Source organism: Thunnus albacares, chromosome 16 (genome assembly GCF_914725855.1).
Source record: "Thunnus albacares chromosome 16, fThuAlb1.1, whole genome shotgun sequence".
In the NCBI taxonomy this organism is placed as follows: Eukaryota; Metazoa; Chordata; class Actinopteri; order Scombriformes; family Scombridae; genus Thunnus; species Thunnus albacares.
The window spans coordinates 6,840,071-6,855,762 of NC_058121.1; the positions used below are offsets into that span (position 1 = coordinate 6,840,071).

At 39.4% G+C, this 15,692-nt stretch overlaps 1 protein-coding gene across 8 annotated transcripts in view; it reads left to right on the top strand.

Moving 5' to 3' along the window:
- LOC122999752 (nesprin-2-like) overlaps window positions 1–15,692 on the top strand; it is a 90,802-nt gene that overhangs the window by 3,780 nt on the left and 71,330 nt on the right. For 7 of the 8 annotated variants that reach the window (XM_044376960.1, XM_044376958.1, XM_044376957.1 and 4 more), the window contains 26 exons: window positions 392–453; window positions 3,095–3,190; window positions 3,348–3,425; window positions 3,515–3,607; window positions 4,038–4,234; window positions 4,833–5,032; window positions 5,248–5,348; window positions 5,687–5,776; window positions 6,164–6,277; window positions 6,379–6,516; window positions 6,857–7,021; window positions 7,398–7,510; window positions 7,685–7,853; window positions 8,209–8,305; window positions 8,404–8,591; window positions 8,698–8,850; window positions 9,154–9,291; window positions 9,420–9,503; window positions 9,649–9,816; window positions 10,261–10,419; window positions 10,513–11,277; window positions 11,715–11,849; window positions 12,576–12,742; window positions 13,122–13,455; window positions 14,428–14,543; window positions 15,515–15,665. In XM_044376960.1, coding sequence (XP_044232895.1) covers window positions 392–453; window positions 3,095–3,190; window positions 3,348–3,425; window positions 3,515–3,607; window positions 4,038–4,234; window positions 4,833–5,032; window positions 5,248–5,348; window positions 5,687–5,776; window positions 6,164–6,277; window positions 6,379–6,516; window positions 6,857–7,021; window positions 7,398–7,510; window positions 7,685–7,853; window positions 8,209–8,305; window positions 8,404–8,591; window positions 8,698–8,850; window positions 9,154–9,291; window positions 9,420–9,503; window positions 9,649–9,816; window positions 10,261–10,419; window positions 10,513–11,277; window positions 11,715–11,849; window positions 12,576–12,742; window positions 13,122–13,455; window positions 14,428–14,543; window positions 15,515–15,665 — 4,271 coding nt within the window. The remainder of the gene's footprint in view (window positions 1–391; window positions 454–3,094; window positions 3,191–3,347; window positions 3,426–3,514; window positions 3,608–4,037; window positions 4,235–4,832; window positions 5,033–5,247; window positions 5,349–5,686; window positions 5,777–6,163; window positions 6,278–6,378; window positions 6,517–6,856; window positions 7,022–7,397; window positions 7,511–7,684; window positions 7,854–8,208; window positions 8,306–8,403; window positions 8,592–8,697; window positions 8,851–9,153; window positions 9,292–9,419; window positions 9,504–9,648; window positions 9,817–10,260; window positions 10,420–10,512; window positions 11,278–11,714; window positions 11,850–12,575; window positions 12,743–13,121; window positions 13,456–14,427; window positions 14,544–15,514; window positions 15,666–15,692) is intronic. The other variant, XM_044376962.1, reaches the window with a different exon arrangement.

Sequence of the window (15,692 nt, forward strand, 5' to 3'; positions counted from 1 at the left end):
ACTGCATGTACCTACAGCACATGCTACTGTCAAACTGGGGGTTAGGCCTTTATTATAGGGACAGTGGAGAGATGACAGGAATTGAAGGGAGAGAGTGATGAGGGGTGACATGCAACAAAGGTCCGCAGGTGGATTCAAACTGTGGATGTTGTGGTTATATGGCATGCGTCTTAAGGCCACAGGGGCATGCCATGCTGTCACACTGTTTAACAGGAGCTTCCAAAATCCAAAGGAAATCATCAGTTTTTAATTCTAATTTGTGTTTTTGTGTTACAGCAATCAGTTTGATTGTCTAGTACTTCAATGCTGTATTGATTTCAGAGATCAGAAACCACTAAATTTACACATCTTGTATGTCTATAAATGACAATTCTTTCTGTTTCCCTAACAGTGGAGCAAGAACAGATTCAGAAGAGGACATTCACCAACTGGATAAATGCTCAACTCTCTAAGGTATGCTGGATTATCATATTTCTGTGCGGTGCTTATAGAATAAATGAACATGATCTTTGATGTATTTAGGGATGGAAACAAGAAACTACAGCCACCTCATTTCAAGGACAAACCGCATATAGCTATAAATTTGTAAAGATAAAACAGCTGCTGGAACAGTTGTAAAACTGAAATTTGTATTTCTACAATGGGTAGCATCAAACAAACAATTTAAATAATTAAGGACCTGCTCTGTCAAAGATAAGATAATTTATTGGAGAGTATAGTGGAGAGAAGCAGGAAAGGGACTGATGAGAAAACATGTAACTGTCTCTTGCGTGTATCACATGGCTTTCCTGTCATTTCAAATACTCTGCCTGCTGACCTTTTACTTTCATGTTTGAGGCTGAACATAATCTAAACCCACCTTTAATGCAGCAGATTGCTCAAGCAAAACCTGATCAGAAGTGCCGATTAATGGTTTGGTCAAACGGTTAATATCTCTCCCACTTCCTCTTTCTAGTAATATTTGGAATTAATGAAGATATAAAAAAACATTTTCAAGAACCCAGAGAGAAAAGTGACATGACGCCATGCTGTGATAGGGCTGTAAATGATATCAAACAAGCCGTACAGCGATTTGCTGACTCATTGGTTGGACAGTGAAGTGGAGTGAAACAGCTCACCCTGGATCTCGTTGGAAAGAGACCTTGAGCCGCTTGTGACACGGGCACAAGAATATAAATAGTGCTTCAGTGGCGCAGAACAGCACGTAATCTGAACCCGACCTCCTCTCCGTAACCGCATATCCATATGACTGCACTCCAAAATCACTCGTTCATAACTTGACATCTGTTACACCCAACTGAGCTCACTCACAATCCCCTACAAGAGATTCTTCCTTTATGAGGACAACACTTACCGTTGTGACACAAATACTTCTGAGTGGATCCATTACAGATTCATAGAAGTAGCCAAGAGCGTAGGTTCGGTTTTAACTTTGGTGGGGACATTTTTTGTTAGACGGCCAAAATAATTGTGTATGTGTACTTGCTCTCTATCACTCTTTCACTTTCATGTGCACACACACATATGCACACATAAAGAGCCTGATTCTGCAAAATGTTTACTTTACTGAATATGCATTCGCTGACTTGCCTGAAACTGGCTTTGTATCATGATTTTTCTCTCATTTTTACATTTTACTTTATTGATAGACTACTTAACTATAAATCTGAGACCAAAACATTTAAATATAACATATCATAGACTGTCATGATAAATGTTACATTAAAATAAATGTATAGAAACCTGTAGGTAATGTGCTGCTCTGTAACTCGCTGCTGGAAGGTTTTCAAACCTCACCTGAGATTCTGTCCTGCTTTCAGTTTGTGGACTGAAAGGCACATATATGATGTTTGAATTTGAGTCTCTTTAAATCATCTCAAAAACTTCTATTTGTATTATCTTTCATTCAACTCCTGAACTTATGGCTTTCACTATGACATCAGAGCTCACCTGTCTGTGTCTCTGTGACTCTGTGTGTGTGCTAACAACAGCTAATGCCTGAAATTAAATATAATATCAAATGATCTTAGTTTTGTTGAGTGAAGTTGTTTTCAATTCTTTGATGTTTGGAACATTTAAGCTATAAATACTAACAGCATCAGATTCTCCACCTCCCTGTCTCCACCACTACTGCTGTTGCTGCGGGCTGTTGCTAGTCAATAAGACTAGAGCTTGAAGTTGAGGGTTGCCAGATCATCAGGTTGACTATCCCCCATATCCTGCACTTGCCAACTCTGCCAACTCTGCAGGGATCTTCCTGTTGAAATTATGTGGAGTCAAAGCGACTAGATTGCTTGAGATTGGTAAAAATATTGGTAGGGACAATCCAACAACACCTTGATATTGGTAGGGAAAGTTGCCTACCAACCTCACCCAAATCTACACCCATCACAGTAGGTTTCAGATGTTTGGGTTGTTGCGTCACTTGTAAAAATCCTCTATGTAGAATTTAAAAAATAACTTTGTTTTCACAAGTTGATATACAAAGTTTTTACAGCATGACCCACAATATAGTTCACATGTCCCAGGACTTGTGTTGTTTCCTGTTGCACAGTAGATTGTTTTTCCCCTTTGGTTTACAGGAGGATAAGCATGAAAGAAATGATTTTTCCATCAGCATTTTCCCACTTAATCAAATGACACAACAAAACCTTGAATAACTTCCTGTTTTGTATAAAATGCAGCAAATTTCCTCTTCAAATATGACACTGTGACCCAGGGTTATTTACAGTTATTTATACACAATACTCTAATTTGGTATATGTTTAGTATTTTTTCTAAGGTCTCAAATGAATGTGGTGTGAAGATATATTGATCTAGATGTTTGTTGTTGCATGTAGCACATTTGACAATATGTTTGGACTCTTTCTGTTTCAGTAAGTGTTGCTTTAATGGCAAACATTCTCCAGCAGCTTAGATGCATTTGCAAGCTGCTACTGCTGCTTCTTGTTTTGACGTTTAAATGAAAATAAATGAGAATGTGAACATCTGCCTTCATCTGCTGAGATTCCTCAATTCACTCAGTCATTTTATGTGATGAATTGTGCTGCCAGACAGACTCAATAACACAAATTGACCTTGTTCATTGTTACAGAGAACACCTCCATCATTTGTGTCAGACCTGTTCTCTGACCTCAGAGATGGATCACGACTGCTTGACCTGTTGGAGGTGATGAGTAGCCAACGTTTGGTGAGTTACCATGATGTGCTTCAGACATCAGTGAATTGAACAGATTCCTACAAGTGTATTAAAAGACATGTACTTAACAACTAGAAAAATATTGGTTGAGGCAAAGAGCCAAAATGAGACATGCTAAATTTGCAGATATGTTGTCTTATCTTCACAGAAAAGACAAAGGGGCCGTGGGGTTTTCCAGCAGAGGGCCAACATTGAAACAGCACTGAACTTTCTCAAGAAAAAATCTGTAAGTTTCCACACACACACAAAAATAAAACCCCATCTGAATCTGTGGTGTGTTTTATTATTAACTTTTGTTATGGTTGGTTGGTGCAGGTCAGACTGGTGAACATAAACATCCCAGATATCATAGATGGAAAACCTTCCATCATTCTCGGCCTTGTATGGACCATCATTCTCCACTGTCATGTGAGTGCACATGGTGATAGTAGAATATGAATGGCGGCACATACTAACCAACTACTGCTTCTGCTATGAAGAAGAAACAGAGGCAACTGCAGTTCTGATGTAAATTGTAGAAAATGTAGAAATACAAATTGAACTCAAATGAAATCTTCACATATATGTTTAATATATAGAGTTGTCTGAACAGTTTGATGTCTAAAATCTTGTGTATGATAGTAGATTTAAAAAACATATTGATATGTGCTTTCCACCTTTACGATAGCCATGATATTAAAAAGGTATTTATTAAGAGATTTATCAATTCTAATCTGTTTTGATCAGTTTTAACCTGCACTGATTCTAAATTTTGATCAGATTTCACCCATTTATGAGCAAATTTGACGATACTGATAATTTGATTAATTATACTTCAATTTCTCTATCTCTATTTTAGATTGAGGAGCTGGCCAGCACTCTCTCCTTCAGCTCTCGTCATTCATCCCTCGACTCTCTGGCCAGTTTGGACTCCTGGTCCGGCAGCCCAATCCCAGCGAGTCCAGTTCCTCCAGGCCAGACATCGCCCCTCCACAGACGCTTCCGAATATCCGCCAAGAAAGCCCTGCTCATGTGGGTGAGGGACCAATGCCAAAAGTAAGTTTTTAAGCAAAAATACTGATGCGTTAAACAAAGGCACAACAGATTTGTTTATATTTTATATTTTATAAAAGAGTCCAATGCACTTGTAGTAAAGAGCAGAACAGACAAAGTAAAAAGTTTTATGGTGGCTCGGTGGTAAGAATGGTTCCTCACAGCCTCAGACCTTTGTTTGTGGGGTTTGCATGTTGCACATCTGTGTGCTTAGCTTTCCTCTTAGTGATCCCTTTTCCTCTCAAACAATATAAAACAGGTAGATGAGATAAATTGTTTATTTGTGTGAATATTTGTGTTAAAGCACTTGCTGATATGTTTGCTCTGTGATGGACTTGTTGCCTGTCCATGATATTTCAAAGTATTTAAAAAAAAAAAAATCAAATTCAGGTGTGGATATTCTCCACTCCTCTTTATTAAATCAAGAAGGGGTAAATAACAGTGACTGAAGTTTTGCTGCCTCTAGAGGACTAGCTTAGACCCTCTTTGTTTTGCCTTGTAATAATCACAAAAGTGTCATGAATGCTTTGAATCCCAAGTAAAACTCTCTTTTTTCTTTCTTCTCTCTTTTTTGCATCTGTTTTTGTCTTCTTCTCTCCAGGGTTGGTTGCTTTGTCAGTGTGAAGGACTTCAAGTCAAGTTGGAGAAGTGGAGAGGCCTTCTTGGCCATCTTGTGCTCTCTCAGACCACAGCTGGTCGATCTCTCTCTGGTCCAGTCCAGAAGTAACCTGGAGAACTTGGAAGAAGCGTTTCACCTGGCAGAGAGGAAGCTCCACATCGCCCGCCTACTGGAGCCCCAGGGTAAGGAAGATTAAATCATTCTAAATAGTGTTTTACAGTGATATTGTTAAGTTTCCAAATAATAACAACTGTCTTTTAACTTGAAATTACTGCTCTTAATATGCAATATTCTTGAGAAACAAATCTAATACTGGTTTTATTTAATGTAAATGGAAGTGAGTTGCTTCCACTCTGAACAACAATAAAGTCTTTCTCTGTATTTTCTTTCTCCTAAGATGTTGATGTTGACGACCCAGATGAGAAGTCCATCATGACTTATGTGGCCCAGTTTCTACAGTACTCCAGTGACATGCCAGCGCCTGATGAGCATCTGGAGGTTAGCAGTCAAACCATTCATTTTAATCACTGTGTCACACTGACTTCAAACCCACTAAATACACAGGTCTTATTTCCTGGAGTATTACATTCTTTGTGTGATGTTTCACGTGAAGAAGCCAGTGAATTAAATCCATAAAAATTCAAGATGCAGAGTTACAGAGTAATAGAATCGCTACTTCAGTTGGATGTTTAGTTCTCTTTCGCCCCCTGCTGCTTCTCTTCCCTGTCCTCAGCTGGTTTTCTCATACTCCTGCATGAAACTGATGGGTGTTAACCATCTTCTCTGTCCTCTTCTTCCAACTCTTTCCTTCATGCTTTCTACTGGTGGTGGTATAGCTGTTTCCTCTGGTTCAGCCCCCCTGTTTCTCACCTGTGAACTTGCCCTCTCACTTTACTCCAGCAATTGCTGTCTCACCGTTACGCCAGGTACCGTAACTATACACCAAGCGAAGAAGTCAGTATATGTTTGTCACTCTTTATATGTCTTTCAGTCACACGGTAATTTGCATTGACGGGGGCATATTTTTATTGCCCAACAATGTCCATCAGATGCATGGTTATGCCTGCAAGAGCAAAGTAAGACTGAGTCATATTTTCTGATCTGAAGTTGAAACATTTGTTTTTCTTCTGATGCATCCAGGATTCAAAAATCATTCTTCTCAAAGAGCAAAATGACCGTTTAGTTTAACTATTTGGTTCTGTGTTTCTTCTATTCGTGCACTGATTGTGCAGCTCACCTTGCTTATTCACCCCACTAAACACTTTTATGGTGTCTAAGTGTATTTGTTATCTGTTTCAATTGTGAAAATGTAGGCATCTCCAAGTGAGCGTGCACGAGAGGTGACTTGCTGGCTGCAGCAAGCCTATGACGAACTGTCAGAGACGTGGACGGCTGCAGAGAAATCAAGCTATGCAGAAAAATATCAGGTAAGGCAAAGCACAAGAAGTGAAGATTAATGTTTATTTTTTTTTATTTTTTTGCATCATAGTGGAGTGATTTGGCATTGTCACTGTGTGTGGTTCACCAGGTGTTCCAGAGCCTTGCTAGCTCCTTCACTGAGCAAAGGAGACCAGTGATGACCCTCTTCTCTGCTATAAGACGATGCCCCGAGCTGAGTCAGGAGCAGCATGCTCTCAGGACAGCATGGGATCGTCTGGAGGAGGAGGTGAGGAAATAAGGAGTAGGGTAACACTCTTCCCTCAGAAGAACAAAAAGTCATTCTTGTCTTCCTCTCATATTGCATCTTGTGCTTTAGATGTTATGAAAGTGGAAGGAAAACCTGCTCCTGTGGGTGCTTTTGGTCTAGAAAACAACTTCATATTCCTTATCTTAACTGACTCACCACTATTTTACCAACAGTAGTTTGCAGCAAACATTGTGGGCTGCAGGCTTCCCTCTCCAGATGAAAGTAAAACTTGATGGAAGAGAAATGACCACATTGTATTTTTCCATTGCTCAGGTGACCAGGTTTATACCAGGTTGTATATGTGTGTGTCATACTTCAGCTGCAGAGATGTAAAGCAGACCTGGATGTGAGTCTTCCTCCTCCTCTGGACTCAGTGGCTGTGTGGCTGAAGCGTGCGGAGGCAGCGCTAACAGAAGAGGGGGAAACAGTGAAAGAGCACACAGACGCTGCCAAAGAAGCAAGAGCACAACAAGACACTCTACAGGTTTGATTTAAAAAAAAGAAACTGTATTTTTAATAAAGAGCAAAACCATCTTGGTGATTTATTTGGATTCTAGAGTATGCAATCGATGGCTTTGAAAACTGATGTGATACAGATATTGATTATTTTGCTCAAAAACTGAGCTTCAAAATAAAGATATTTTACATCTGATCTTCCTTGTTCTCAAACATCCAAAACAAACAGATTTTTTTAGTGTTCTGAAACCCTGAAATAACAACAATATTTATACTATGTGACATGACCGGGTCAGATGTGAGTGCTGTATATATACAGTATGAACAGGCAGCATAACAACATCTTGATAAATCTGACTTTAAACTATTATCATTTAGTTTATGTGCTTATTTGTTGATTTAAGACTTTAACTAAGGAGATGAGCCACCACGTGAATATCATCGACACTTTCCACAACATGGATGACTCCAGGAACATAATAGTGCCCCTTGAAAAGTTTGATGAGATAAAAAGACGGTACGTGACTTAATTGTACAATTTCTGTAATCACTGTATTTTCTGGATTCATTACTCCCTTATAAATATTTAAAGCCATGGAATCTTAAACTCACTGGTATTAAAGTGATCTACAGTTGCGTGCCAATAAAATCATTAAATAATGTGTTCCTTTTTTTATTTGAAAAAAAAAAGATTAACCAATGTCAGAGTCACAGCCAAGTATCAAGGGATCAAGTTGGAATACAAGGAATCCCGTCACACCGTACTGGACCTCCTGGGCCGCATCAGTGCAAAGGTTCAGTCCTGGAAAGCTCCCTACAGATCCCAGGAGACAGTTATTCTGCTTCTCCAGGACTGGCATGTGAGTTCATATGAAAGAGGAGGATGTAAAATCTTCAAGTTTCAAAAATGTAGTGACGTGAGCAGCGGTAATGTAAGTTACTGTAACTACTGTCAAATAACACAGTTAATATGATTTAGTCATTTTAATGAACAAACGGTTTAAATGAAGATAACCTGTAGTGCATGCACTGTTTCAGTCCATCAGAATGACTCAGGATCTTATATTAATAAACTAACTTTGCATGGATCCAGGAAAAAACGTATCCTCTTGATTTTAGTTGTTCATGTGATTTTTTTTAAACTCTGGTAAGTAATCAAGTAAGTTATTCCTCTTGAATAACCAGCAACAGTAATGATTTTTATTGGTTGTCTAGGAAACAGTGGAGCGCCAAGGTCTGCTTTTGATTCTGATGGACGCTCTCCAAAAACTGAAGGAGAGGGCTAATGCTTACACTAGCAAAGCAGCACTAGGTATGGGCTTAATGCGTGTCTATGGTCAAATAAAATTATGATTTTTACATCACGAAACCAGACTTAAACTCCTTACTCTCTCCTCTCCCCGCGTCAAGATTCCCAGCTAGTTACTCGACAGGTGAAGGAAGCAGAAAGTGAAGCTGCGCTGGTCACACAGGCTGTGACGACTGTGAGAACAATGATGGAGAGAGTGGTGTCTGCGTGGGAGACGTATGATAAGTGCCTTACCTCTCTGCACACATGGCTGGCACAGAAAACACAATCTGCTGCTGAGGGGACGCAGGTAACCTTTATGACTCACTCTATCCAGTGTTTGCAATTGAGTTGTGTTGTGCAGGTCGAAGAGGAGGCAGAAAGTAAAGATGCCTCTGTCTGTTCGGTTGCGGTAGGATATGAATGAGTGGTCGTCATGTCAGGCTCGGGTGAACGAGGTGGGGAACTTGCTCATTGAAGTGACAGAATCTTCAACCAGCCTTGTTCTGGCCGAGCAACTCAGCAAGCTCAACAAGCAGTGGGCTGAATTCATGAAGAAGACCATGTTTGTAAGTATGCATGTTCTCACTGTGCTTTACCTTGTGGTGAGATTTTACATAAAGGGACAGTTTAGATGAAATTGATACAAAGGATTTTAACTGTTCATAATTTTCACAGAATGAATCTAAATATTTTTTTAGATGGGTTTATTCTACCCTTTTTCGTTGTAGTTTCATCCGGTGAAGGTTATAAGCTTTTCTTCCAGTGTATTTTTTAAATTTCATTTTAAATGTGACATAAAACAGGCATATGGATAACAAAACATACAGATATCAATGAGGGTTACGACTCAAGAAGCATGTCTTTCCTAGGAAGTGTCATCGGAGCCTGTTGTTGGTCCCCTCTGTCTTCAAATGGTGCATTCACTGTCTCATGAGGCCAGCTGGCTACTGAGACAACCGCTAGAGGTGGCATCAGTCCCACTGAAGGCTAACAGACAGAAACTACAGGTTGGCAAAGTTACAAATGAATGCATGGGTGTGAAATCAGCAGCAAAATAAAGATAAGATTTTCTTGTTTGTCTTTCTGTGCCTGAACTACTCTCTCTTTGGTGTTTCTTCATTTTTCTTTCTGTCAGCTACTCTGTAAAAAGTTAGTGGAGGTGGATGTGTCATCCGTCAGTCCATTTCCAGACAAAGACAGCCTCAAAACTCTCCCAGAGGTATTCTGTAAAAACTCACTAACTTACTGTGATGCAGTTCAAGATTGTCACATTATCCTGTCTCTGTGGTGCCGGTTTTATGTGTTATACAAAGTGACAAGCTGAGACAAAGGTTCAGTGCTAACTGCTTGTATATGTATGGTAGATGCTGGTAAAAGCAGAGAGGACCTGTGAGGAGCTGCAGCGGGCTGCATCCAGGCTGGAGGGCTGTTTGGCAGAGCTGGACCATTGGAGCTCAGAGGCTCTGGACTGTTACCAGCTCCTAAAGGAGAAAGAGCACAGAGGACACTCTGCACTGGAATCTGCAGCTAAAGTCAGTAAACTGAAACTGTGTGCACCTTCTAATTCAGCATTTCTTTTCTTGTTATGGATAAGTCAATACAAAAGAGTCTGATTTATAGTAATAATCTTTATGATTCTTGTGTTTTTTTAACTCTGTTTTGCCCCCAGACTTGGTCCTAGGTGCTCCTAGTGGTGTTTCCTAGTGAATACCTGTAATCAAATTGTGTGAGCTCTGTAGTAGAGTGACATCTTTTTTCATGAATTTTCAGTTGATATGTAAAAGTTGGGCTCATGGGACATGGAATCCCTCATGGATAGCAGATGGCTTGGGTGTATGATAAAATATAACCAATGTAACCAAAACTATGTTGGCTCACTCAAATGTGATGACTTTATGGCAAAAACAAACCATGACTGTGTCCTGTAAAGTTTTTAAAAGTATGCTAATGTTTGGTTTGGGTCCTTCTTTTGTTAGGGTTTGATCTCTCGAGGCCTGCAGCTGGAGAACCAAGTTGTGACTGAAGGACAGATGCTGCAGGACCTTGTGGGCCGAGTCCAGAAAACGTCTCCTCTGCAGCACCTCAGTACCTCTGGCATGCAGGACAGGATCTCAGAGACAGTCTCCAACTGCCAGGTGAGTTGAATTAATGTATGATAACTTTTTCAGTTCTTCAACAACTTGACCAACTTATCAGACCATGTGCTTTGTTTATTTTTGTTTTCTTAGGAGATTCTTGGAATGTTTAGCTCCCTTGGGTTTAGGCCACATGTTGGTGAAGCTCCTGAGAAGCAGCCACCTTTGGAAACAGCCCATCAGATGCAAAAACAAGCACAGGCAGGGTTACTTGTTGTGGCCAGAACTAAACATGTAGACCAGGTTGGGAACGTTAAGCTGCAAACCCAGGACCCAAAACAACATTCTTTTCAGATTTCATCGCCGACACCTCAACAGAGAACAAGAGGACTCCATGGTCAACCTAAAAATTACACCCATTCCCAGAGCACAAAACAATCAGTCATTGTCGTACCCCATGTCAAAATCCAAATGCTGCCTCAGTCTGTAAACAAAGTTGAATCAGAGGCCATGATCCGGTCACAATCATTCTTCAAATTCCCCGCCCAAGCTTCAAGTTCAAGTCAAAATGAACAACCTCTGACCCAAACTCCTGTTGGACCAAAGTCTCCGAAAAGTCCACTTCTGTCTAAACCCACACCAAGTACAGTCACAGAGGAAAAGACGGGCTCGTCCCCCTCACAAACTCACAAATTCCAGCCTAAATCCAGAACAAGAGAGCAACCAAACACTTCACAGAGTAGTAAAACGTCTTTACAGCCACCAGTTATGGTCCGCAGTGAAGTTCATTCAAAGGCCCAGTCAATGGCGAAGAGCAGGCTGGAGAAGGCCAGGTTTCGTTTGCAGGGACGCATCCAGCAAGCAATCAAATTATTTGGCGGCAAAGAGATTTCAGAGGCGCAAGCCAAGAAGAAACAGGTACAGTTTTAACATAAAGAGATATAGAATAATACAGACATTACTACATAGTATTTAGTTGTACAGGGAATTTGTTTGAAGTGCAGAAAAAAGTACATATTTTTGTCTTGAAACAAATCTCATAACATTTACACATTGTATCTTTAATTTAATGTTTTAAATATTTGAAATTCTAAAGTCTTCACCTTCAGAATTTTTTTCCACATTTGTCTTTTGCACTTGCTGATAAGTCAGTCATTTATATACTTGTTGCTTATTAAAGGCTTAAAACAGAGCTTGGTCTGGTTTAAGATTTGCTTTTCATGCTGCAACATCCAGACTGTGGAGAAAAAAAAATCAGAATTAAGACCCGTTTTTTAATGGTCTGTGGTGTTTTGCTTTGCATAGCTTCCAGTTTGTTTGTGCATGTTTGTCCAGCTCTATGTCTTTTTGTGCAGAGGGCTTTAAAGATTCTGCAGCCTGCCTTCCTTGAGGAGTTCCTGGTTGCAGTGGAGGGTTATGGGGCCTTCTGCTCGGGGCCACAGCTCCAGGACTTGATACTCCTCTCTGACTCAGTACGAAAGCAGTGGGAGGTATGACAGGGACTTGACATTGAGTCTATAAAAGACTGATGCACTCTCTAGCAGGGGTTGAGTCACTTCTGTCATATAGAAAGGCTTTATTGAGTTTTAAAAACAATCTAAAGGCTTTAACCATATATTAAAGAATTCAGAAACACACAAGCTTACATGTTTCTATTGTTTTCTCATCAATTGTTATCCAGTGCTATTGTGTCTCTCAACAGTTTCTTACAATCTCTAACTTCTTCTAAAATAATTTTTACTTTTTGTGTTGTCCCATTTGTAACACTATAACACATACTCACTTACAGAAAAGCAAACGAATTTAACAGTATTTAAAAGAGCTTTAAACCAGGACAATATGGCATAGTAACTAACATTTTTTTGACAAACTTAAAAATGTTCCCAAAGTAAGTTTCTGCCTGTTTTTGTCACACCCAGGATGTCCACAGAGAAATGGCCGCCTTTCTTCCTATATTATGGTCTAAAATAGGAGAAAAGCCGCCATTTTCTGTTGTCGCATGTGAAATGCATACTAACTACGTTCAGCATGAAACCGCTGACCAGACTGACCATGAGTCTTTGCAGCAGCAACAGGTACTTGTGTACTTCTGTAACATTAACATCTGATTGTGCTTTGTGGCCTGTTTGGCCTGTGGTCTGTTTCTGGAAGAAGTTCAGAAATTCAGAGAGAAAGATATTTGAGTTCATTTTCTCAGAAGTTCACATTCCTTCCAGGCCATCACTGAAGGAGCTCAAACCATTGAGGAACGTGCTGAATCACTCCAGAAGCTGTGTGAAACACTGGCACCGAGAGAATCCTCCTGCCTCGCAACAGACCAACTGAAGGAGTCAGATGAAGCGCTGGAAACAAAACCCAATGACACAGGGCTCCTGGATGACAGGTGAGATGTAGTACAAACATCATGAGGTGTAATGTATTTGACATAACATCAATTAAGGAAATAAAAAGATTATTAGATGTATTTCCACACATGTCTCCTCTGCTCTGAAGTAACATTTATGCTTATTATTCTTGAACAGTCATTTGTGTTTATGAGTGAATTTTAGTAGTAGCCAGGACACTTATAGGTAATGACATTTATTAAGAGTTTGTGAATTTGAGAAAAATACCCCAAAACAAATTGAAGGAGCTTATTTAATAACAATTGTCACTCTGTAATCCTTCAAGTCTGTTAATTCTAATGAGATGTTTGTTGAACTGAGTGGTTTTTAACTGACTGGCCCTCGACCTCCCCCACCAATGAACATTTCTTAACTCAGCAGGAGACGGCAGCTCTGGGAAAACACCCCGCTGAGAGCGACTGGTATGCCGGTCGGCCCACAGCTGAGCAACAACTTCCAACAGAAACCAAGCGTGGGCGGCTCACAGCAAGACCTCTCAGCTGTGGGTTATGCTGTGTCAGGGCAGCTTCACGGTGATATCATCAAACTGCGAGCTCGGGACGTTCCGACAGAGAATGAGCAACACCTGACACGAATTAAAGACCGTGCAAGATCTGGGCAAGAGCCTTCACTTCAAGACAAAGAGCAGCCGCTGAAAGCTCGTCTACTGAACATCACAGAGAGCAGTCAGCAAGTCCAAACTCATGTACAGGTATGAAGAAATCACATCAATGCCTTTCTTTAGATGGTCCTCTTTTTTTTTTTTTTTGCTTTTCTTACTTTTTCTTAGGTATTTTTAGACTTAGTGGACAGCTAGACACAATTGTTTGCACTTTTTTAAGTTTGAAAAATGTTTTTCTTAACCTGGAAATCAGGTAATATGGAGTACTGTCACTGTAATTTAAAGGAAATTTAGATTTCATATTTCAGAGTAAATTGTCACTTCCTGTAAGTGAAGATTTCATAAAGGTTTTGTTAAGATTGTTTTAATTTTCAATGTGAAATCAACTGTAGATCCTAATTTGGGCTTGCGAGGCAGATATGTGGCATCTTATTTATTGAGAATGATACATTATTCTCTGTTGCAACCAAATTAATAACTTATTTATTCATAATGTCTTATTAATAACAAGACACTTGACATGACATGACATGACATGTATTACTTACATCAAAGAAAGGACAGTAAAACTGACTGATATTGATTGATTGATTGATTGATTGATATAGATTGATATTTTGGTACATCCTGTGGAAAAAAGAGAGAAATGGAGTTTGGAGCATGTGGCTTTTCCTTCCTTGTTTAATGTTCACCTGTGAGCCAGAACCTCAGTAGAAAGTTTTATATCTGTTATTTACATTAAAATGTTGCCTGTGCAGCAATTCATTTTTATATCAGAGTTTGCATTGTGTCACCATACACATGTAAATATGATGTGACTTGTCATATATAAAAGTTATAGTGGAGTGTGTATGTTGCATATGTTAATTAGTTTATACGTTGCATTTAAAGTGGTCTTCCCTGAAGTCTTCCCAGTCAGAAATAAACACAGCCGTTTCATCAGCTGACTCTAACAAGCCACAGCACCAGCTGTAGTGCACTAATCCTCCATAATTGGATAGGCTCACTCCGCTCCATCTTTTCTTCACTGCTCTGTTACCATGCGACTCTTCCATCTCTCAGATGGTTGTCAGGGGCGACACTGTGGAGACCAAGCAGGAGGCAGAGTGGACCGTCATCCCAGAGACAGCCGTCCCACTACAGGAGGAGCTCTCCTCTGAACAGGAAGTACTAGAAAGGTATAGTTTAATATCTCATTTAGGATTTAATTCACATTTCTGCTGTTTTACAATCTGACCGCATGTGAAATAAACTTTTAACTAAAACCAGACAGACTAGCACAGTAGAACATGATCCAAAATTGAAATCTATTGGATGTCATTGTCACATGAATCAACAGCATCCTTTAAAAGTGACAGTTTTATACTTTTTTTTTTTACAATTAGTAAGAATTTAGTGTGAATTTACTGTTTGTTACTGCCTGTCTGAACGGTTTTGTTTCATTTAAACAATATAATTACCCCAAAGACACATCAGTCTGTACCTTGTTTTCAGTATAATGAAATGACAATAAAAAAGACACTGGTGAGATTAACTTGATTTTTCACAGATTTTGGAGCAGACTCTGTTCCCATGTAGCCTTTTAGTCTCAGGAACCGGCCCGGCTCCGTGTCAGGTGGTTTTTCACTGCCACGTCGTGCCTTAAAACCATTTAACGCACATCTACTTGTTGATTATCACATACATATATATATGTATGTATATATAAATATTCAAGTCGGGTAAATTTCTCTGCATGTGTATAGTTATGTATTTTGGCATTGTAAAGCACTTTGTAATCTGCTTTTTTAATAACATTTTAAAAAATGTTTATAGTTTATTATTATTATTACCTCAGTGCAGAGCAATGTAATCATAGGATTACTGGTTTTGATCAAAAACCTTATGAAATATATATTAATGTATTATATTACATTATTATGTACAGTATTATTTTTGACAAGGACTGACAATGTAAAATAAATTGAATTTCAAAGTTCATTCTTGTCTTTGGAAACAGCAGTTGACAAAACAATCTCATCTCATTGTTTCATTGTTTCAATCAGATGACATAATCTTCCTTAGCAGATGCTACATTGTAGTACTATACATAATAACAACTTATTCTGACAAGTAAAATCAGTTGCTTTTACTTTGATGTTTGTCTCAGGATGGGATCTCTAGAGAATTTTGCAGACCTCATGGAGTCAGCAGATAATCAGATGACACTGATCACAGAGAGACTGGACCGGATCATCAGAGACCCTGTGGACATCTCCTCCATGACCTTGGCTGATCCTCGACTCGTATCGGACTTAAGGGTACATCTCCAGTTTGTTCAAACAAAT